The sequence below is a fragment of the Felis catus genome, chromosome B3, assembly GCF_018350175.1.
Source record: "Felis catus isolate Fca126 chromosome B3, F.catus_Fca126_mat1.0, whole genome shotgun sequence".
NCBI lineage: Eukaryota > Metazoa > Chordata > Mammalia > Carnivora > Felidae > Felis > Felis catus.
In genome coordinates this window covers 121,984,702-122,002,014 of record NC_058373.1, presented here as the reverse complement: position 1 = coordinate 122,002,014, position 17,313 = coordinate 121,984,702, and the positions used below count along the sequence as shown (strand labels likewise).

Below are 17,313 nucleotides of genomic sequence, written 5' to 3'. Positions count from 1 at the left end.
TATCTCTGGCTTCATTTTCTAAAACTCTAGATGTCCTTGGCCTAGAAAAGAGACCATGTTAAATTTGGGCCCTTTCCTATCCTGTGGGGAACACAGAGTTGAGTGAAAGGGAAGAATTCCTTTGAAGTGGTGTGTACATGTTCAGTCCTATTTCTCAAATCTTGGAGGGAATAGAAGGGACAAGGCCCTGGCCCACAACCACCTGTGAAACCCACTGCTAAAGTAAATGCATCTGCTGAAAAACGTGGCTGTAGCCTATGTAGATGACCATCACTTTGGATTTTTGTTCAGGTTTTTCATGAATCCAGATATTCCTGATCCACGAGCAGTCAGAGCTTAGGAATCCTCCAGGACTCACACTGCAAGTACAGAATCTGAGAGGAGAGAGGTGCTGAAGCCCACCATCACAAGAGCTTGTGACTGGGGCACACACCTTCCTGCGTAGACTCCCTTGTCTTCTAAGAGAGGGAGCCAAACTGATTGGTATCTATCACTGCAGGAGATGGTGGCTTGGAAATGGACTTGCTTGAGGACCTTGAATCCCTGCAGTTTGAGTATGGGATTCAAGAGGAAGACTGCAGCTGGCTGTATTTGCAGGGCCGTTCTCGAGGGCTGGTGATCAAGGCCTGTGCCCACGCAACTTTCTTCTGCAAGCTACTCTGTAATTTGAGGTAAGCTAGGTCTCCAAGGTCAGGCAGATGGAGAAGAATCCCACTGCAGAGAATCCAAACAACTTAAACTTTTTATATTGGAGGATAGACTTGGCAGGGGGAGTGTCTTCCTACCTTTTCCAACCCACAGTCAATCACTCCTGGTCTGAAAGCACCAGGAAATGCATACCAGAATCCCTTGGCTGTGGTTACATAACAAAGCATGGCTTGTGATTACCTTTTGGTGGGTAGATTGGTTAAATGATCATCAGTTCATTCATTCACCCATTCATCCCTCATTGGGACCACCAACTTGGCTTCTACAGCTACCATATCTAGCTATTCTCTGGCTGTTGGCCGAAAATTTGGGGGCTAAGCTAATAGTGGAATTCTCCCTAACAGGAAAACCACCTGAAACTTTGGGGGTCCTTTTGGCCAGGTTACTTACATGAATACAGTATTCCAGGAATACTCTCAGTCTAGTCCTGACCTCTCGTGTCTTTGTACAACGCGGCTTCAGACACTTAAACAAGAAGTGTGTGAGAGCAAGGTACTTAAGACCAGACTCCTGGATTCTATAACTCTAGGTTACTCCTTAACATTGGTAGCTCCCCTGCCACCAGACTACTTTTCTTGGAAATTAGATCAACTCCTAGATGGTGGGACCAGATCTAAATTGAGCATGTTACAGATACAGCAGAAACTCAAAGAGGTAGTCTGCTTAATGAGTTTGCTGATTGGTTGACTGATAAGAATACATAAACCTTTTGGTTGCATCCCAGATGAGTGGTGAGAAATCAAAATATGAAACTTCCGGAGGCATTTTATATTTGGGAGGATTGGACACAGAGGAAATGCTTTCCTTTCAACTTAGAAAACTTAAATAGAATGTGGCTTGTGATGTATATATGGAAACTCCAGAGCTTAAGACCAATTTTTACAGAAATATAGAACAAATATAAGATAGTATAACAACAGAAAACAATGCCTTGTATATTCAGAGGTTAGACTTTGTTCACCTTGGGCCAAGGAAACACATCCAGAACCAGTAAGTGAGCCTCTGGAAAGAGTGGCCTCAAACCCTTGGTCCTCAGTTTCTCAGGTCTGTTTTCCCTTATACACCACTTTTATAAATCATGTTTGAAAAAAGCTAAGTTATCTGGTTCCCCAGATCTATGCAAAAGCAAAATAGCAAACTAGAAAGAGTAGGCGTAGGGTGAGAAAAGGTATGCTTATCATGATGTCAATGAAAATTGACAGCTGTCTGCATAGGAAACAGTGAAGGAACTGGCCCACAGTGTTCCAGGATGATGTATAAACAGTTGGCTGTTCACAATGATAGTCCTGAGTCAAACAGTTCAATATTCAGATCTTGTGTCTAGGGCAGGGAAATGCACAGTGCATGTAACAACAACAACAACAACAACAACAACAAATGTTCATTTAAAAATGTTTTAAACAAGTTTCGGTCCCTTGAAGGGGTATGCTTTTCTTTCTGGAAAATTCACTCAGGAGAAACATTTCATTCCCTAGCGATACTGGACAAGTGGCACTTGATTGGAATGCCTTATCTCTGGAGTAGTAAAGGTGCCACCAGGCTGCCATATGAGGAAGTTAAAGCAGAGAACACCAGAGGTTGACAGTTAAGAGCTACAGGCATATATTCATTTATGTGTCTGTGTGTTCCTTCTCCAGAGAATCATTACGTGAGAAGCACACTTCCAGGTGTCTCTTGACTGGATTGCTTGCTGACACTCCCGATGATGATGATGATGAGTTAAAGGTGGGCATCATTGGAGGTGGCCACCTTGGGAAGCAGCTGGCTCGTGCACTGCTTCAGCTTGTCCCCATCCCTGCTGAGAACCTGAGGATTTCCACTCGCAGGCCAGAGGCCCTGGGTGAGAAGCAGTGTGTGGTAGCTCTTTAGGTGTTGATGAGGCCATTTTGAAGAGGTTCCTTGAAGGAGGAACCCCTGCATGCAACACGCTGAGTTCTCTGCTTGCTAGCCCTGAGAAAAGCTAGGAAGATGTGTGTGTGTGTGTGTGTGTGTGTGTGTGTGTGTGTGTGTGTGTGTGTGTGTGTGTGTTTTAAAGGTTTTATTTTTAAGTAACTTCTGCACCCAATGTGGGACTTGAACTCACAATCCTGAGATCAGGAGTCTCAAGCTCCACCAACTGACCCAGCCAGGGGCCCATAGAAAGATGGGTTTTAACTTGTTCCTTAAAACAACTTTCTTCTCATGCTTCTGTTTCTCTTCAGATCAAATAAATCTTTTGCTTTTTACTGGAAGAAAAAAAAAAAGAGGAAAACTTTCTTTTCTCTGTAAATGTTTTATATACATCTCTCCTCCCTGTGCCCTTGGTGATAAAATAGCTTTCTGAGTCTTTGATACAGAAAAGTTTTCTAAAGAGAGTTCAGATCTTCTCATTGGACCAATTAGAGTCTGGTGGGTATTAACCAGTTCCAAACATTTGGCCTTGTGTTTTTAAAAATAACAATTACTAAATTTGAAAAAATGTTTTATAATAATTTTACTTACTAGTCTATGATGATAGAGGTCAGAAGAGTGGTTGCTTCTGGGGAGACTGACAGAGGAGGGACCCAAAGGAACTTTTTGGGGAGATGAAAATGTTCAATATCTTGAGAAAGGTATGAGTTACATGGGTGTATGCATTTGTCAAAAATGATAAGACTAGATACTTCAGATGTGTGTGTGCCCTGTATATAAGTTATACTTCAGTAATAAAAGTATAACATAATTTTATGTATATTATAGGAAATTTGGAATATTCTATAATGAAGTAAATAATAACTATCCATAATCCCCTTACCAGGGTTACCATTTCCTTCCTATATTTCTCTGCTCATATCAGATTATATCAGTAATTGATACTGTACAAAGTTGTTTGCATTCTGCATTTTTCACTTAATTTATCATAAGCATATTCTCCTATTACTTAACATTCTTCAAAATAATGATTTTAAGGCTATCTAGTATCCCAAAATATGGCTGTATGGTAATTTATGTTGTATTTGGTTGGATTTCCTTGCACATAATTTAAAAAATAAAATTACTAGGTCAGATAATAAGTACATCTTTATTAAGATATAATTTGTGTATAATAAATTGCACATTTTCAAAGTGTACAATTTGATGTTTTGACACATCTGTGTTTTGACACATCTTTGTACACCTGTGAAACCATCAACACAATTAAGGTAATGAACTTATTCATCACTCCCAAAACTTTCCTTGTAATTTCTCTCTCTACCTCCTTGCAGCTCCCCATGGAACCACTGATCTGAATTCTGTCACCATCAATTAGTTTGCATTTTCTAGAATTTTATATAAATGGAATCATACAATTTGTACTTTTACATTCTGACTTCTTTCACTCTGCATAATTATTTTGAGATATACCCATGTTGTTTCACATATTGATATTCTTTTTATTTCTGAGTAGTACTTCATGGCATGAGTATTCCATAGTTTATCTGTTCAGCTGGTGGTGGACATCCAGGTTGTTTCCTGGTTTTAGCTATTATACATAAGGCTACTATGTACATTTGTGTACAGATATTAGTGTGGACAAATGCTTCAATTTTTCATAGGTAAACTCCTGGAAGTGAATGGCTAGATCGTATGGTACGTTGTTTAGTTTTTTAAAGAAACTTCTAATATAGTTTTTCAGATTGACTTCCAAAAAGGGATGTATGCTTTCACCAGAATTGTGTAAGAACACCCATTTCACTAAAGTGGGTGGTTGGCATTGAGGAGGGCACTTGTTGGGATGAGCACTGGGTGTTGTATGTAAGCCAATTTGACAATAAATGATATTTAAAAAAAAAAAAGAACACCCATTTCACTATACTCTTGTCAGTTCTGGGAATCCTTTTTTTTTTAATAATCATTTAAATATGACTAAAATTTTTCTCGTTTAATATATTCTTCATTGATCACTAGAAGAACTGAATTTTTTTTTTTCAGGTTATAAAGATGATTTATATTTTTTTCAATATATGAAGTTTATTGTCAAATTGGTTTCCATACAACACCCAGTGCTCATCCCAACAGGTGCCCTCAATACCCATCACCCATTTTCCCCTCCCTCCCATCCCCCATCAACCCTCAGTTTGTTCTCAGTTTTTAAGAGTCTCTTATGCTTTGGCTCTCTTACACTCTAACCTCTTTTTTTTTTTCTTCCTTCCCCTCCCCCATGGGTTTCTGTTAAGTTTCTCAGGATCCACATAAGAGTGAAACCATATGGTATCTGTCTTTCTCTGTATGGCTTATTTCACTTAGCATAACACTCTCCAAGAAGAACTGAATATTTTTTATAGGTTTATTGCTATTTCATCTTTTTTGAGTTCTTTTTGTTCAACTTTTGTGTGGAATGCTGAACATTTTTTTTTCTAATTTTTTTCTTATTAGTTTGCAAGCATTCTTTCTGTATTAAAGAAACTTGAAAAAAATCTTACCACCCAAGACAAATCTCTTAAATCTTATCAATAGGACTAGTATATGTGATATTTCAATAAGGTACATATATTCCTTGGAAAGCACTATATTTTTTAATAATAAAATTGCAGTTTTTAAAATTAATTAACTAATTAATTTAAGAGCATGAGCAGGGGAGATGCAGAGAGAGAGAGAGAGAGAGAGAGAGAGAGACAGACAGACAGACAGACAATCCCAAACAGGCTCTGCACTACCAGCGCAGAGCTCGATGCCGGGCTCAACCCCATGAACCATGAGATCATGACCTGAGCTGAAATCAAGAGTCCGATGCTGAGCCACCCAGGTGCCCCTGAAATTGTAGTTTTAGAATATCACTGCATGTTGTGTCAGGAAGCAGGAACTCAAAATGCTTAGCATCAGAGTCTGTACACTTTTGAGAGCAAAACATGAAAGAAGAATGGCTGCATGTTTTCTTTTTTTATTTTAGAGCATGAGCAGGGGAGGGAGGGAGGGAGGGAGGGAGGGAGGGAGAGAGAGAGAGAGAGAGAGAGAGAGAGAGAGAGAGAATCTCAAGCAGGCTCCATGTTCAGCATGGAGCCTGATGCGGAGCTTAATCCCATGACCCTGGCATCATGATCTGAGCTGAAATCAAGAGTCAGACACTCAACTGACTGAGCCACCCAGGTGCCCTTGTGTATATTTTTTAAACTTCCTCTTTGTCCTGTCCATCTTCTAGGTTTACAAGTGCCCAGATAACAATAGCATCACATGTATCATGTACTCTTGGTAGTGAAAATAAAAACTCACCTCTCCAATGTCTATAATATTCTGTTTTCCAATAACAATTAAAACATGCTGCCTTATGTGAGTTTACATTTTTACTTTTGAAATCCATATTGAAAAAGTACAAATGATTAACTATCAGTGACTGATATACTGAAAATACATGAGCTACCACATTTCTCTCAACATTTAAAAGTATCTTGCTAACAGTCAGTTGTGTCTACTTTACTGAAACTGTAAGTATATCTTTCCAGACTCCTCCCAGCCTCTGCCCTATAGTCTTCCACTCTCTTAGCCATTCCTACCTGAGAGCTCAAGCCAGTTAGCTGTGTAACTCTAGGCAAGCCAAATGATTTCTTGAAACCTCAGTTTCCTCATTTGTAATATAGGAATAATACCAATCTCTGTCTCAGAAGGTCCTTGTGAGGATTCCCTTACAATGTACGCAGAGTACTTTGTACACTATCTGGCATGTGGTAAGCCTTCAGTAAATTAGAGCAAGAAGGCTTCTTCCAGATTTTTTCTTTCTCAAAAATAAACAAACAAACCTGAAAAATTCTAGCATTAGGTCTAAAAGAAGATAAGGATGAATTGTAATCTCAAGCACTGTTGCAGTGGTGCTAACTGCTTTGATAATGGGGTTAGGGCATTACCTGTGTCTTCTAGAAGATGTGAGGGGAATTCTTTGATTTATGTGTCGACAGGACTTGAGATGAAGTAATTGTCATCCTCTCCCCATAGCTGATGTTTAGCTCAAACTCATTTGTACTATGATCTTTCTTTCTTCCTTTATCCCTCCCAGATGAGTTCCAGAAACTGGGAATCCAGTGCTTCTACCATAACCCTTATCTGGTGAACTGGGCCAACTTGATATTCCTCTGCTGCCTGCCATCTCAGCTGCCTACTATCTGTCTGGAAATTCAAGCCCGCCTCGAAAAAGGTTGCATTGTGTACAGCTTCGCAGCTGCTATCCCAATAGCCAGGTATCCTGTTAGGGAGAGCACGGAACTGGCAGAACCATATCCCCTCATATCTGGCTTCTACCCCCCACCTCCACCCCGGCCCCCTACCTCATGGAGTTGGTCATTCCCGGTAATAAGGTAGAAGCAGCTTCTCCTGCCACACCCAGCCAGCCTTTCTAATTGTGTCTTCCCCACTTTTCCACAAACAGCACTTGTGGGTGGAACATTTTCTTTGATGTGCAAATGTTTAGAACTGCAATGTCGCATTGCTTCCCACTACTTGAGGCTGACTAGCGTTCCCCTTGTGCATTAATGGGAAGGGAAACCATCAGTGACCAACATGAAAAATGATTCACAGCATGTGTCAAATAGTATTTTTGTGCCCCTGTTGTCTAGCCTGGTGTTTGGCATGAGACAACATTCACTAAGTGTTAGTGGTTGAAAGAGTCCAACTAATAAGCAGTGCCCTCAGTGCTGCCTCCACCCATGTTTGCCTCTGAGCGGTGTTGTGCAGAGGAGGATATCTTGTTGTGCAGAGGAGGATGTTGTTGGGGTTGGATATGATCCAATGCAATGGATCCTGTGGTGGTTTATGATAGTCCTGGCCCAGCACTCCATGTCTTGGGGGATTTCCTTTCAGGTTGAAACTCCTGCTGAACCACACCAATATCTTGCGGCCTCAGTATCAGTGTGTTGAAGATTTTGTCAACATCTGGGGGGCCAATAAGGAGATCACAGCTGCCCTCCAAGATCCTGCGACCCTTCAGGCTACCTGCCCCTACAGTTCTGCTGGTAAAGGCTTGCTGTGTGTTTGGCACTCTTTTGAAAGTTACTTCCTCTCGGCCTGGTACTATTTTATAACCCCAGTGTGTGTGTGTGTGTGTGTGTGTGTGTGTGTGTGTGTGTGTGTGTGTCTGTCTGTCTGTCTGTCTTGGGTTATGTGTGTAGGGGGAGTACAAGCTGGATACATTCTCAGCTGTTTAGTTTTGAATGGGAACAGCTTTGGTAACAAAAAGCAGCCTCCATTAAGGAAAGCAGACAAGTCTGAGTATTTGGACCTGTTAAGGCTGAGCCAGAAACAGCCAGAGGGGAGAGCCTATTTAAAAAGGAGGATGTGCTGTCTGGCATTAAATGGCATTTCCCTGCTCTAATCTTGCATTTTTCCTTAGTTTCTTCTCCTTATTGGGAGGATCATTCTAGAGATCTCTAGAGATGCTTTTGCCATTAGCAATGTCTACATTAGTCATACCTGTCCTCCTGTGGTGGGGTTGATACATGATTTGTTATAAAGGGCACAATCAGGGCTCTTGGCCCAGAAAGAGGAGTGTTTGCTTATCTTGAGGTTCATATGACCCACCTGTCTTGGAAAAAAGGCGACTGTTCTTTGTCCTGTGTTCCCGGCAAACCTTTTTGGTGGTGCTGACTGGTATTTCCCTTCCCATTAATGTGTAGGGGGAATAATCCTCAATATCAAGTGGTTGGAGGGAGTGTTCTACGCCATCCTAAACATCTGCACCGCAAAGGACATGCCCCACTTACAAGTGCTGCAACATCTGAATGAACTGTTCCTCTCTGTGCACTTTGAAGACTGTGAGAAGGATGGAGCATCTTGCCCCAAATTTCAATTAGGTGATTTTGTCAACCAAGTCTATACCAAGAACCTATCTCAGAAAAGGTAAGGCATCAGACAGCTGGCTATTCTAATTTCTCCCACACATCTTAGCAGATGCTTTTTCCTTTCACGTGATCTTTAAAATTTTATAAAAATAATACATTCTTGTGAAAAATCCACCTAGTGGAAAAGCGAAAGCTCTCCTTTGCTCCTCAAATACCGTTTCATAGACTTTACCTCCAGTGAGTTTTATATTTTTGTCTTTTAATCTATGTATTTACAAACATTTATATTATCATGGTATTATAATGTGTATGCATATCTATATCTGTACATTTTTGAAACATGGGGACTATATATGCTGATTTTTCATTTACTATGTTGTGGATGCCATTCTACGTCAGTACAATCATATCTACTCTATTTATAAGCAATGCATAGGGATCCATTGGGTATATTATTTCATTGAATTTATTCATCTTATTTATTCTTGACGGTAATGTAGTTTCTCCCTGCCTCAAAATCTGAATAAGGGTCTGCATATGAACATTTTTATACATAGCTTGCACACTTGTACCAATATTTCTGTTGGATGAATATCTAGAATATTCTAGAAGAATATTTCTGGGTTAGAGGGTATATACATTTTATGTTTGATAGGTATTCCCAAATTGCTTATCAAAAACGTGGTGCTTAGAGCACCTGGGTGGCTCAGTCGGTTGTGTCTGACTCTTGATTTTGACTCAGGTCATGATCTTAAGGTTGTTGGGATTGAGCCCCATGTTGGGCTCTGCACTGACAGCGTGGAGGCTGCTTAGGATTCTCTCTCTGACCCTCCCCTACTCGCATGCCTGCACGCACACACTTTCTCTCTCTCTAAATAAATAAACTTAAAAAAAAATTTTTTTTTTCCAACGTTTATTTATTTTTGGGACAGAGAGAGACAGAGCATGAACGGGGGAGGGGCAGAGAGAGAGGGAGACACAGAATCGGAAACAGGCTCCAGGCTCTGAGCCATCAGCCCAGAGCCCGACGCGGGGCTCGAACTCCCGGACCGCGAGATCGTGACCTGGCTGAAGTTGGACGCTTAACTGACTGCGCCACCCAGGCGCCCCCAAAAAAAATTCTTTAAAAAATGTGGTGCTTATTTACATTTACACCAGTGTGTATGAGTGTGCCATTTCTCCATAGCTTGATAGCTATAAGAATCAATCTTTTTAATCTTTGATAATCTAATAGGGAAAAACTGTTGCCCTTATTACCAGTGACTTCCATGCCACTAAATTCATTTGGCAATTTTTTTTAAGTATTTTTTTAAACGTTTATTTATTTTGAGAGAGAGAGAGAGAGAGAGAGCAAGCAGGGGAGGGGCAGAGAGGGAGAGGGAGACACAGAATCCGAAGCGGGGTCCAGGCTCTGAGCTGTCAGCACAGAGCCTGATGTGGGGCTTCAACCCACGAACTGTGAGATCATGACCTGAGCTGAAGTTGGAAGCTTAACCGACTGAGCCACCCAGGTGCCCCAACAATTTATTATTTTTTTTAACATTTATTTATTTTTGAGAGACAGAGAGAAGCAGAGCATGAGTCGGGGAGGGGGAGAGAGAGAGAGAGATACAGAATCTGAAGCAGGCTCTAGGCTCTGAGCCGTTTGTTAGCACAGAGCCCGACATAGGGCTCAAACTCATGAACTGCAAGACCATGACCTGAGCTGAAGTCGGACACTCAACCGACTGAGCCACCCAGGTACCCCTCATTTGGCAATTTTTAATCCTCCTCTTCCTTGACTATTGAACCTGGAACTCTTGAATCCTTCTTGAAGCAATCTCTTTTCTTGGCTTTCATGATACCCTTAGGTTCTTCTCATTTTCTCCCTGTCTCTCTAGCCCCTCCTTTGCCAGCTCCTCTTTTGCCTCATCTTTATGTCTGGGAGTTTTCAGGGCTCTGTCCTAGGCCTTCTTTATTGCCATTCTACACTTTGTTCATGGGTGATCATTTCCAGTTCAGGGACTTAGGTTGCCATCTTTGCACTGACAGCAAATGACTCTTTTTCTAGCCTAGAGTCAACTCTATACCCAAGTTAAGTTTGTAGTCACCATCTCCCCTCAAACTCAACATGTCCAGAAGCATACCTGCTCTCATACCTGCTCTGCTGGTGTTTCTTACCTAATTACATGCTCTTTTGCCAAGTTGTTTAAACAGAAGCCTGGAAGTAATCCTTGATTGTCTCCCATCTCTCGAATTCTAATTAATCACCAAAGGCCAGTGAAGCACTTCTAGTTTGGGGATTTCCCTTCACCCTTAGCCTGGGATTCCTTTTTCTCTCTTACATTGGATCTCTTTTTCCTGGATCCCTCTTCCTCTGGTATGGTTTACTCTTTCATAGTGGTGGATCATATCTTCTTTCAGTAGCTTCTTTTGAAAACAATGTAATTATAGAGACTGTGTCTGAAAATGTTTTTATTCTAACCTAATATTTTATGAGAACATAGCCAGGTGTAGAATTCTAAGTTAGAAGTAATTTTGCCTCAGAGTTTTAAAGGCATTGCTTCATTGTCTCACAGAGTTGCTGTTTTTTTTTTTTTAATTTTTAAATGTTTTTACTCATTTTTTGAGAGAGAGAGAGGGAGACAGAGCGCGAGTAGGAGAGGGGCAGAGAGAGATAGAATCTGAAGCAGGCTCCAGGCTCTGAGCTGTCAGCACAGAACCTGACAAGGGGCTCAAACCCACGAACTGTGAGATCATGACCTGAGCTGAAGTTGGACGCTTAACTGACTGAGCCACCCAGGCGCCCCAGACAGAGTTGCTGTTGAGAAGTACAACGCCATTCTAATTCTTGAATTCAAACTTTTTTTGAAATCTGTTCCTTTTCTCCCTGGAAGCTTTTAGGATCTTTTGACCTCAGTATCCTGAAATTTTATGATGGGTGATGAATTTGGGTCTATTTTATTTTATATTATTTTTGATGTAGGTCTATTTTAACTCACTGTGCTGGGCACATGGTGAGCCTTTCTCCTTTCCCCCTTAATTAAAAAAAATTTTGTGAAATATAACACTTATGCAGAAAAGTGCATATTCCATTAATTCCTAAATAATGCAGTTTAATGAACTATTGTAAAGGAAATATGCATGTAACTGGTACCCATAAAAGAAACAGAACATTCAGCAGTCCTTTTTAACCTGAGTGTCAAATTCTCTACTTTTCTCCAGTTATGTCTTTGATAATTTCCTCCCCTTTCCTGTTTTGTCTCTTCTCTTTAGTCCAATGTTGAACTTCCTGGACTGAAACTCTGATTTTCTTTATCTTTCCTATTTTTAAATTATTTATTATTATTATTATTATTATTATTGTTGTTGTTGTTGTTATTATTATTATTTTTAGGAAGATGGGGAGGGACAGAGGGAGAATCTCAAGCAGGTTCCATGCTTAGTATGGAGCCCAACATGGGGCTCGATCCCATGACCACAAGATCATGACCTGAGCTGAAATCAAGTGTCAGATGCTTAACTGACTGAGCCACCCAGGTGCCCCTATCTTTTCTATTTTTAATATCTTTGTCTATTTCTATTTTCTGAGAGATTTCAACTATACTGTTTTTGCTATCATATTTTGAGCATATTTTAATTTTTGGTATATTCTGAATATTTTCAAAATTTTTAAGTCTCAAAATATTCCTTTTTATGTAGCATCCTGTTGTCATTTCACTATGCAATACCATCTCTTATCCCTTTGAGAATGTAAATGAATTTTTTTTCTTCTGTGAGGAATCTGTACTGATCACTTGTTTTGGTTTCTATCATGGATTTGAGAAGCTTTATTCGAGTACGTATATGGAGAGCTTTGCTCATATTTAAGGTCCGGTTACTAAAACGTTGATTGGAAACTCTGTTACTGTAGTCATTACTACAGAGTGATTTGGTCAGCTATTTCCTTGGGAAACGCTGAATATTGGTTTAAGTCTTTGGGACCCAACTGGGGGAAAGAAAGCTATGCATGTGTATAAGAAGAGGGGTCATCTTATTGCTTATATTTTTTTACTTTATATCCCTTCTATTCAGCAAATCCTTGCCCGCAACAGTGCCTATTGTCTCCTTGTCCAGAGACTCCCTATTTTTTTTTAAAGTCTTATATATTTAAGTAATCTTCACACCCAATGTGGGTCTCAAACTCATGACCCCTGAGATCAAGAGTTGCCCACTCCACCGACTGAGCCAGCCAGGTGGCCCTCATGACCCTCTATTTATTCTCTATTCTAGAGAATAAATCTTCTGTTGGGGAGGAGGAGGGACAGTCTCCTAACTGTGCAGCATTGGGTAGTGTGCTGTGAGGGTCTCTCTCTTTTTTAAGATTTTCAGTCCATCATCCTATTTTGAGTCCCATCTCATCTCCACTTCTGATGTACTGGGTCCCACTACATCTTGAGTCTTTTGTGGGTTCTATGATGTAAATGGACTGTGTCTTGGTTCTCCCTGTTGCTGACTTCGATTCAGCTCAGTGTTATTATTTGTCCATATTTTTTCCAGCTTCCAAGTTGTTGCTCTTGTGTTCTCTCTCGTTCTCATTATATATTCTTTGCCTATTCGTTTCTCTTTTGTTTGCTTTTATATATTGTTTCAGAGAAGGTTTTCAGTAGGAATACATTATGTGTATTGGAAATAATTTCCATATTTTTCTTTCTTTTTGGTACCTTTTGCTGCTCAGAGATTCTCATTTTTGTAGTCAAAAGTGTCAAATCACTGCTTTATGGCTTTGGGGTTTTAAACCATATTTATAAAGACCATCTTCATCCTAAGATATTCTATATTTTCTTCTAGTATTTTATTTTTAAAATATTTAAATCTTTAAGCAGTTTTGGATTTTTAGTATCTTCTATTCATTTTGGAAAGCCAATTTTCCTACATTATTTATAGAGTGGCCATTCCTTTTCCTACCAATTTGAAATATGATTTTTATTATTTAATAAAATGCAGGATATTTATGGGTATATTTTTGGACTGTATTCTGAACTGTGGGCCTATTTTCTATTCCTATGCTATGATTTTTTTTGTCATCAACTTTATTTTTATTTATTTTTAATTTACATCCAAGTTCGCATATAGTGCAATAATGATTTCAGGAATAGAATCCAGTGATTCATCCCCTACCTATAATAGCCAGTGTTCATTCCAACAAGTGCCCTCCTTAATGCCCCTTGCCCATTTAGTCTTTCCCTCCACCCACAACCCCTCTGGCAACCCTCGGTTTGTTTTCTGAATTTAAGTCTTTTATGTTTTGTCTCCCTTCCTGTTTTTATATTATTTTTGCTTCCCTTCCCTTATGTTCATCTATTTTGTATCTTAAATTCCACATATGAGTGAAGTCATATGATATTTGTCTTTCTCTAATTTCACTTAGCATAATACCCTCTAGTTTCATCCATGTTGTTGCAAATGGCAAGATTTCATTGTTTTTGATTGCCAAGTAATATTCCATTGTGTGTGTGTGTGTGTGTGTGTGTGCGTGTGTGTGTGTGTGTGTGTGTGTATGTACTTCTTTATCCATTCATCAGTTGATGGACATTTGGGCTCTTCCATACTTTGGCTATTGTCGATAGTGCTGCTATAAACATTGGGGTCCATGTGCCTCTTCAGAACAGCACACCTATATCCTTTGGATAAATACCTAGTAGTGCAATTGCTGGGTCATAGGGTAGTTCTATTTTTAATTTTTTGAGGAACCTCCATACTGTTTTCCAGAGTGGCCCAGTTTGCATTCCCACCAGCAGTGCAATAGGGTTCCTCTTTCTCCGCATCCTCATCAACATCTGTTGTTGCCTGAGTTGTTAATGTTAGCCATTCTGACAGGTGTGAGGTAGTATCTCATTGTGGTTTTAATTTGTATTTCCCTGATGATGAGTGATTTTGAACATTTTTTCATGTGTCTGTTAGCCATCTGGATGTCTTCTTTGGAAAAGTGTCTATTCATATCTTTTGCCCATTTCTTCACTGGATTATTTATTTTTTGGGTGTTGAGTTTGATAAGTTCTTTATAGATTTTGGATAGTAACCCTTCATCTGATAGGTCATTTGCAAATATCTTCTCCCATTCTGTTGGTTGCCTTGTAGTTTTGCTGATTGTTTCTTTTGCCATGCCAAAGCTCCCATGCTATGATTAATTGCTGTAATGTGTTTCTATATTTTTGTATCTGATAGGGCAAGTCCTCTTCATTATTATTTTCCAAAAAATTTTTTAATGTTTATTTATTTAGAGAGAGATAGAGAATGAACAGGGGAGGGGCAGAGAGAGAGAGGGAAACACAGACTTTGAAGCAGGCTTCAAGCTCTAAGCTGTCAGCACAGAGCCTGACACAGGGCTCAAACTCACGAACTGCGAGATCATGACCTGAGCCGAAGTTGGACGCTCAACTGTCTAAGCCACCCAGGTATCCCTATTATTTTCCAAAATCCTTATGCATTTATTTTTCATGTGAATTTTTAAAAAATGACTTTAAAAATTAGAAAAGTAACAAATGTTTATAGTAAATAGGATATCAACTAAAATGTACCAAACAGAAAGTGAAAGTACCTCCCTTAAATCCCATTTTCAAGAGGTAACTACTCTCAATATTTGCTGTGACAAATGAACTTGAAAATAGGCTATGTTTTTAATGTTAAATTACTGAGTAGGATGTTTGCTCTTGGCTTCTGGCACTATTTATAAAGTTGAAAGATTCCTTCTTAAATGAAGGAGTGGTAGAATATCATCATTTTGTAAACTCTAATGAAATAATCTAGGCAACTATAGGTGAAAAGTTGATGGGGGAGCTTTATAATGAATAGATCAGACTGAATCCATTAATCAGTCTTAATACTGCAGAAAGAGAGACAATGTATTTCTGGATAAAAATAGATACAGATGAAATACTCTTACAAAAAACCCCAGAATTTGATCAAGTATAGATATAAATTCAAGAGACAGGAAAATGTTAAATGACCATGAGATATTATCAGCAAAATCTAGAATATGGGAAATTTTAGAGGATAAACAACCTAATTTCTTCAACAAAAAAACTGCAAGGAAAAAAAAGAGGAAGGGGAACTTATAGATAAAAAAAAAGACTTGAAAGTCCCTATACGTGTTGATTTATATACCTTAATAAGTTGAAGAGGATATCTTTTTTTCTTTTAATGCTTTTTATTAATTTTTGATAGAGACAGAGTGTCAGCTGGGGAGGGGCAGAGAGAGAGGGAGACACAGAATCTGAAGCAGGCTTCAGGCTCCAAGCTGTCAGCACAGACACCGATCATGAACCCGTGAGATCATGACCTGAGCTGAAGTTGGACGCTTAACAACTGAGCCATCCAGGCACCCCATTTGTTGAAGAAGATATCTTTAAGCTGAAGTTGGACGCTTAACAACTGAGCCATCCAGGCACCCCATTTGTTGAAGAAGATATCTTTAAAAAAAATTTTTTTTTTAGTATTTATTTTTGAGACAGAGTGCAGGTGGGGGAGGGGCAGAGAGAGAGAGAGAGAGAGAGAGAGAGAGAGAGAGGAGACACAGAATCCGAAGCAGGCTCCAGGCTCTGAGCTGTCAGCACAGAGAGAGAGAGAGAGAGAGAGAGAGAGAGAGAGAGAGAGAGAGAGAGAGAGGAGACACAGAATCCGAAGCAGGCTCCAGGCTCTGAGCTGTCAGCACAGAGCCCGAGGCAGGGCTCAAACTCACTGACCATGAGATCATGACCTGAGCCAAAGTAAGCCGCTTAACCGACTGAACCACCCAGGCACCCCTGTTGAAGAGAACAGCTAAAAAGAAATGAGATCTTTTGTATTCCTAATGTCCATGATCCTCTTACATATTCTATTTCTAAATTCAAGGGAAATATACTGAAAAGAACATCAATGTCATTATTATAATCATTCTTTAATTAATTATGAATTCCTGCACACTTAGAAAAATGTACATAAGTACAAAAATCATAAGTACAATTAAATCCACATAGTGAATAGTTCTAGCTGAATGTTTAACTATGAATTTTAATTAGTTTGATATAAAAATAAAGTACCTTATTTCCTGTTCTGTTTAACAGCCAAATCAGATGTACTGAACAGACGTTAAAAAGTAACAGTATTTTTTTTTTCACTCCAGGCCTTTCCCCTGGTTTGATCTGACTGCTGTGCAACTCAAGGAAACTCCCTTTAGTCAGCAGCTCTCAACCAGTACTGCTCTCCAGGACCACCTTACCCTTCTATACTGTGATTCATTTGGCATCTCCCTAACCAAAAAACAGCAGCCAGTGGTCTCCAGAGGCTCTCCCTCCCAATAAGAGAAGAGACCTCAGGAATCAGGATTTTTTTTCCCTTCCACAATGGTTGTACCCTGATTATCACAATTCACATTAGGAATCATGTGATTACATTGTGTTTGCCACATGTTGGGCATTAAGGAATTAGAAAATTATGCTGATGTTCTTTAAAATATAGAAGAAAACAAGAAGTCTTTTACATCAGTATATTTGGGTATGTCTGGCTTTTGGAAGCAACCAAAAGAAACTATATAACCTGACACACTTAAGTAAGCCGCTTCCCTAGGAAAGCCGTGTTAATATAAATTATTTCACTTCTAAAAGCTAAATTATTAGCTGTTTAGACAGTATATATTGCAGCTTGTTCTCCTGTAGCAGTGAGTAGCTGACAAACGATACAGCTTGCTTTTCCTACCATTTTGGATAAAGAAGTAAAATGTGTGGTAAACAATCTTAATTGAATTATGACTCATTTCATGCTTATTTCAGCTATATATGACTGTTCTGGAATTATCTTATTTAAAGCTGTTCCCATTTAAACCATTTTATTTTTTATTTGTATT

The 17,313-nt window shown here is 39.4% G+C and overlaps 1 protein-coding gene across 3 annotated transcripts in view; it reads left to right on the top strand.

The window, feature by feature from the left end:
• The window catches only part of NOXRED1 (NADP dependent oxidoreductase domain containing 1), a 20,891-nt gene extending 3,679 nt beyond the window's left edge, over window positions 1-17,212 (top strand). For all 3 annotated transcript variants that reach the window (XM_019833377.2, XM_006933030.3, XM_003987867.5), the window contains exons 2-7: window positions 500-671; window positions 2,346-2,548; window positions 6,695-6,875; window positions 7,495-7,646; window positions 8,307-8,529; window positions 16,594-17,212. In XM_019833377.2, the coding sequence (XP_019688936.1) occupies window positions 500-671; window positions 2,346-2,548; window positions 6,695-6,875; window positions 7,495-7,646; window positions 8,307-8,529; window positions 16,594-16,771 (1,109 nt within the window). In that variant the 3' untranslated portion in view covers window positions 16,772-17,212. The remainder of the gene's footprint in view (window positions 1-499; window positions 672-2,345; window positions 2,549-6,694; window positions 6,876-7,494; window positions 7,647-8,306; window positions 8,530-16,593) is intronic.
• The last annotated feature ends 101 nt before the right edge of the window (window positions 17,213-17,313 follow it).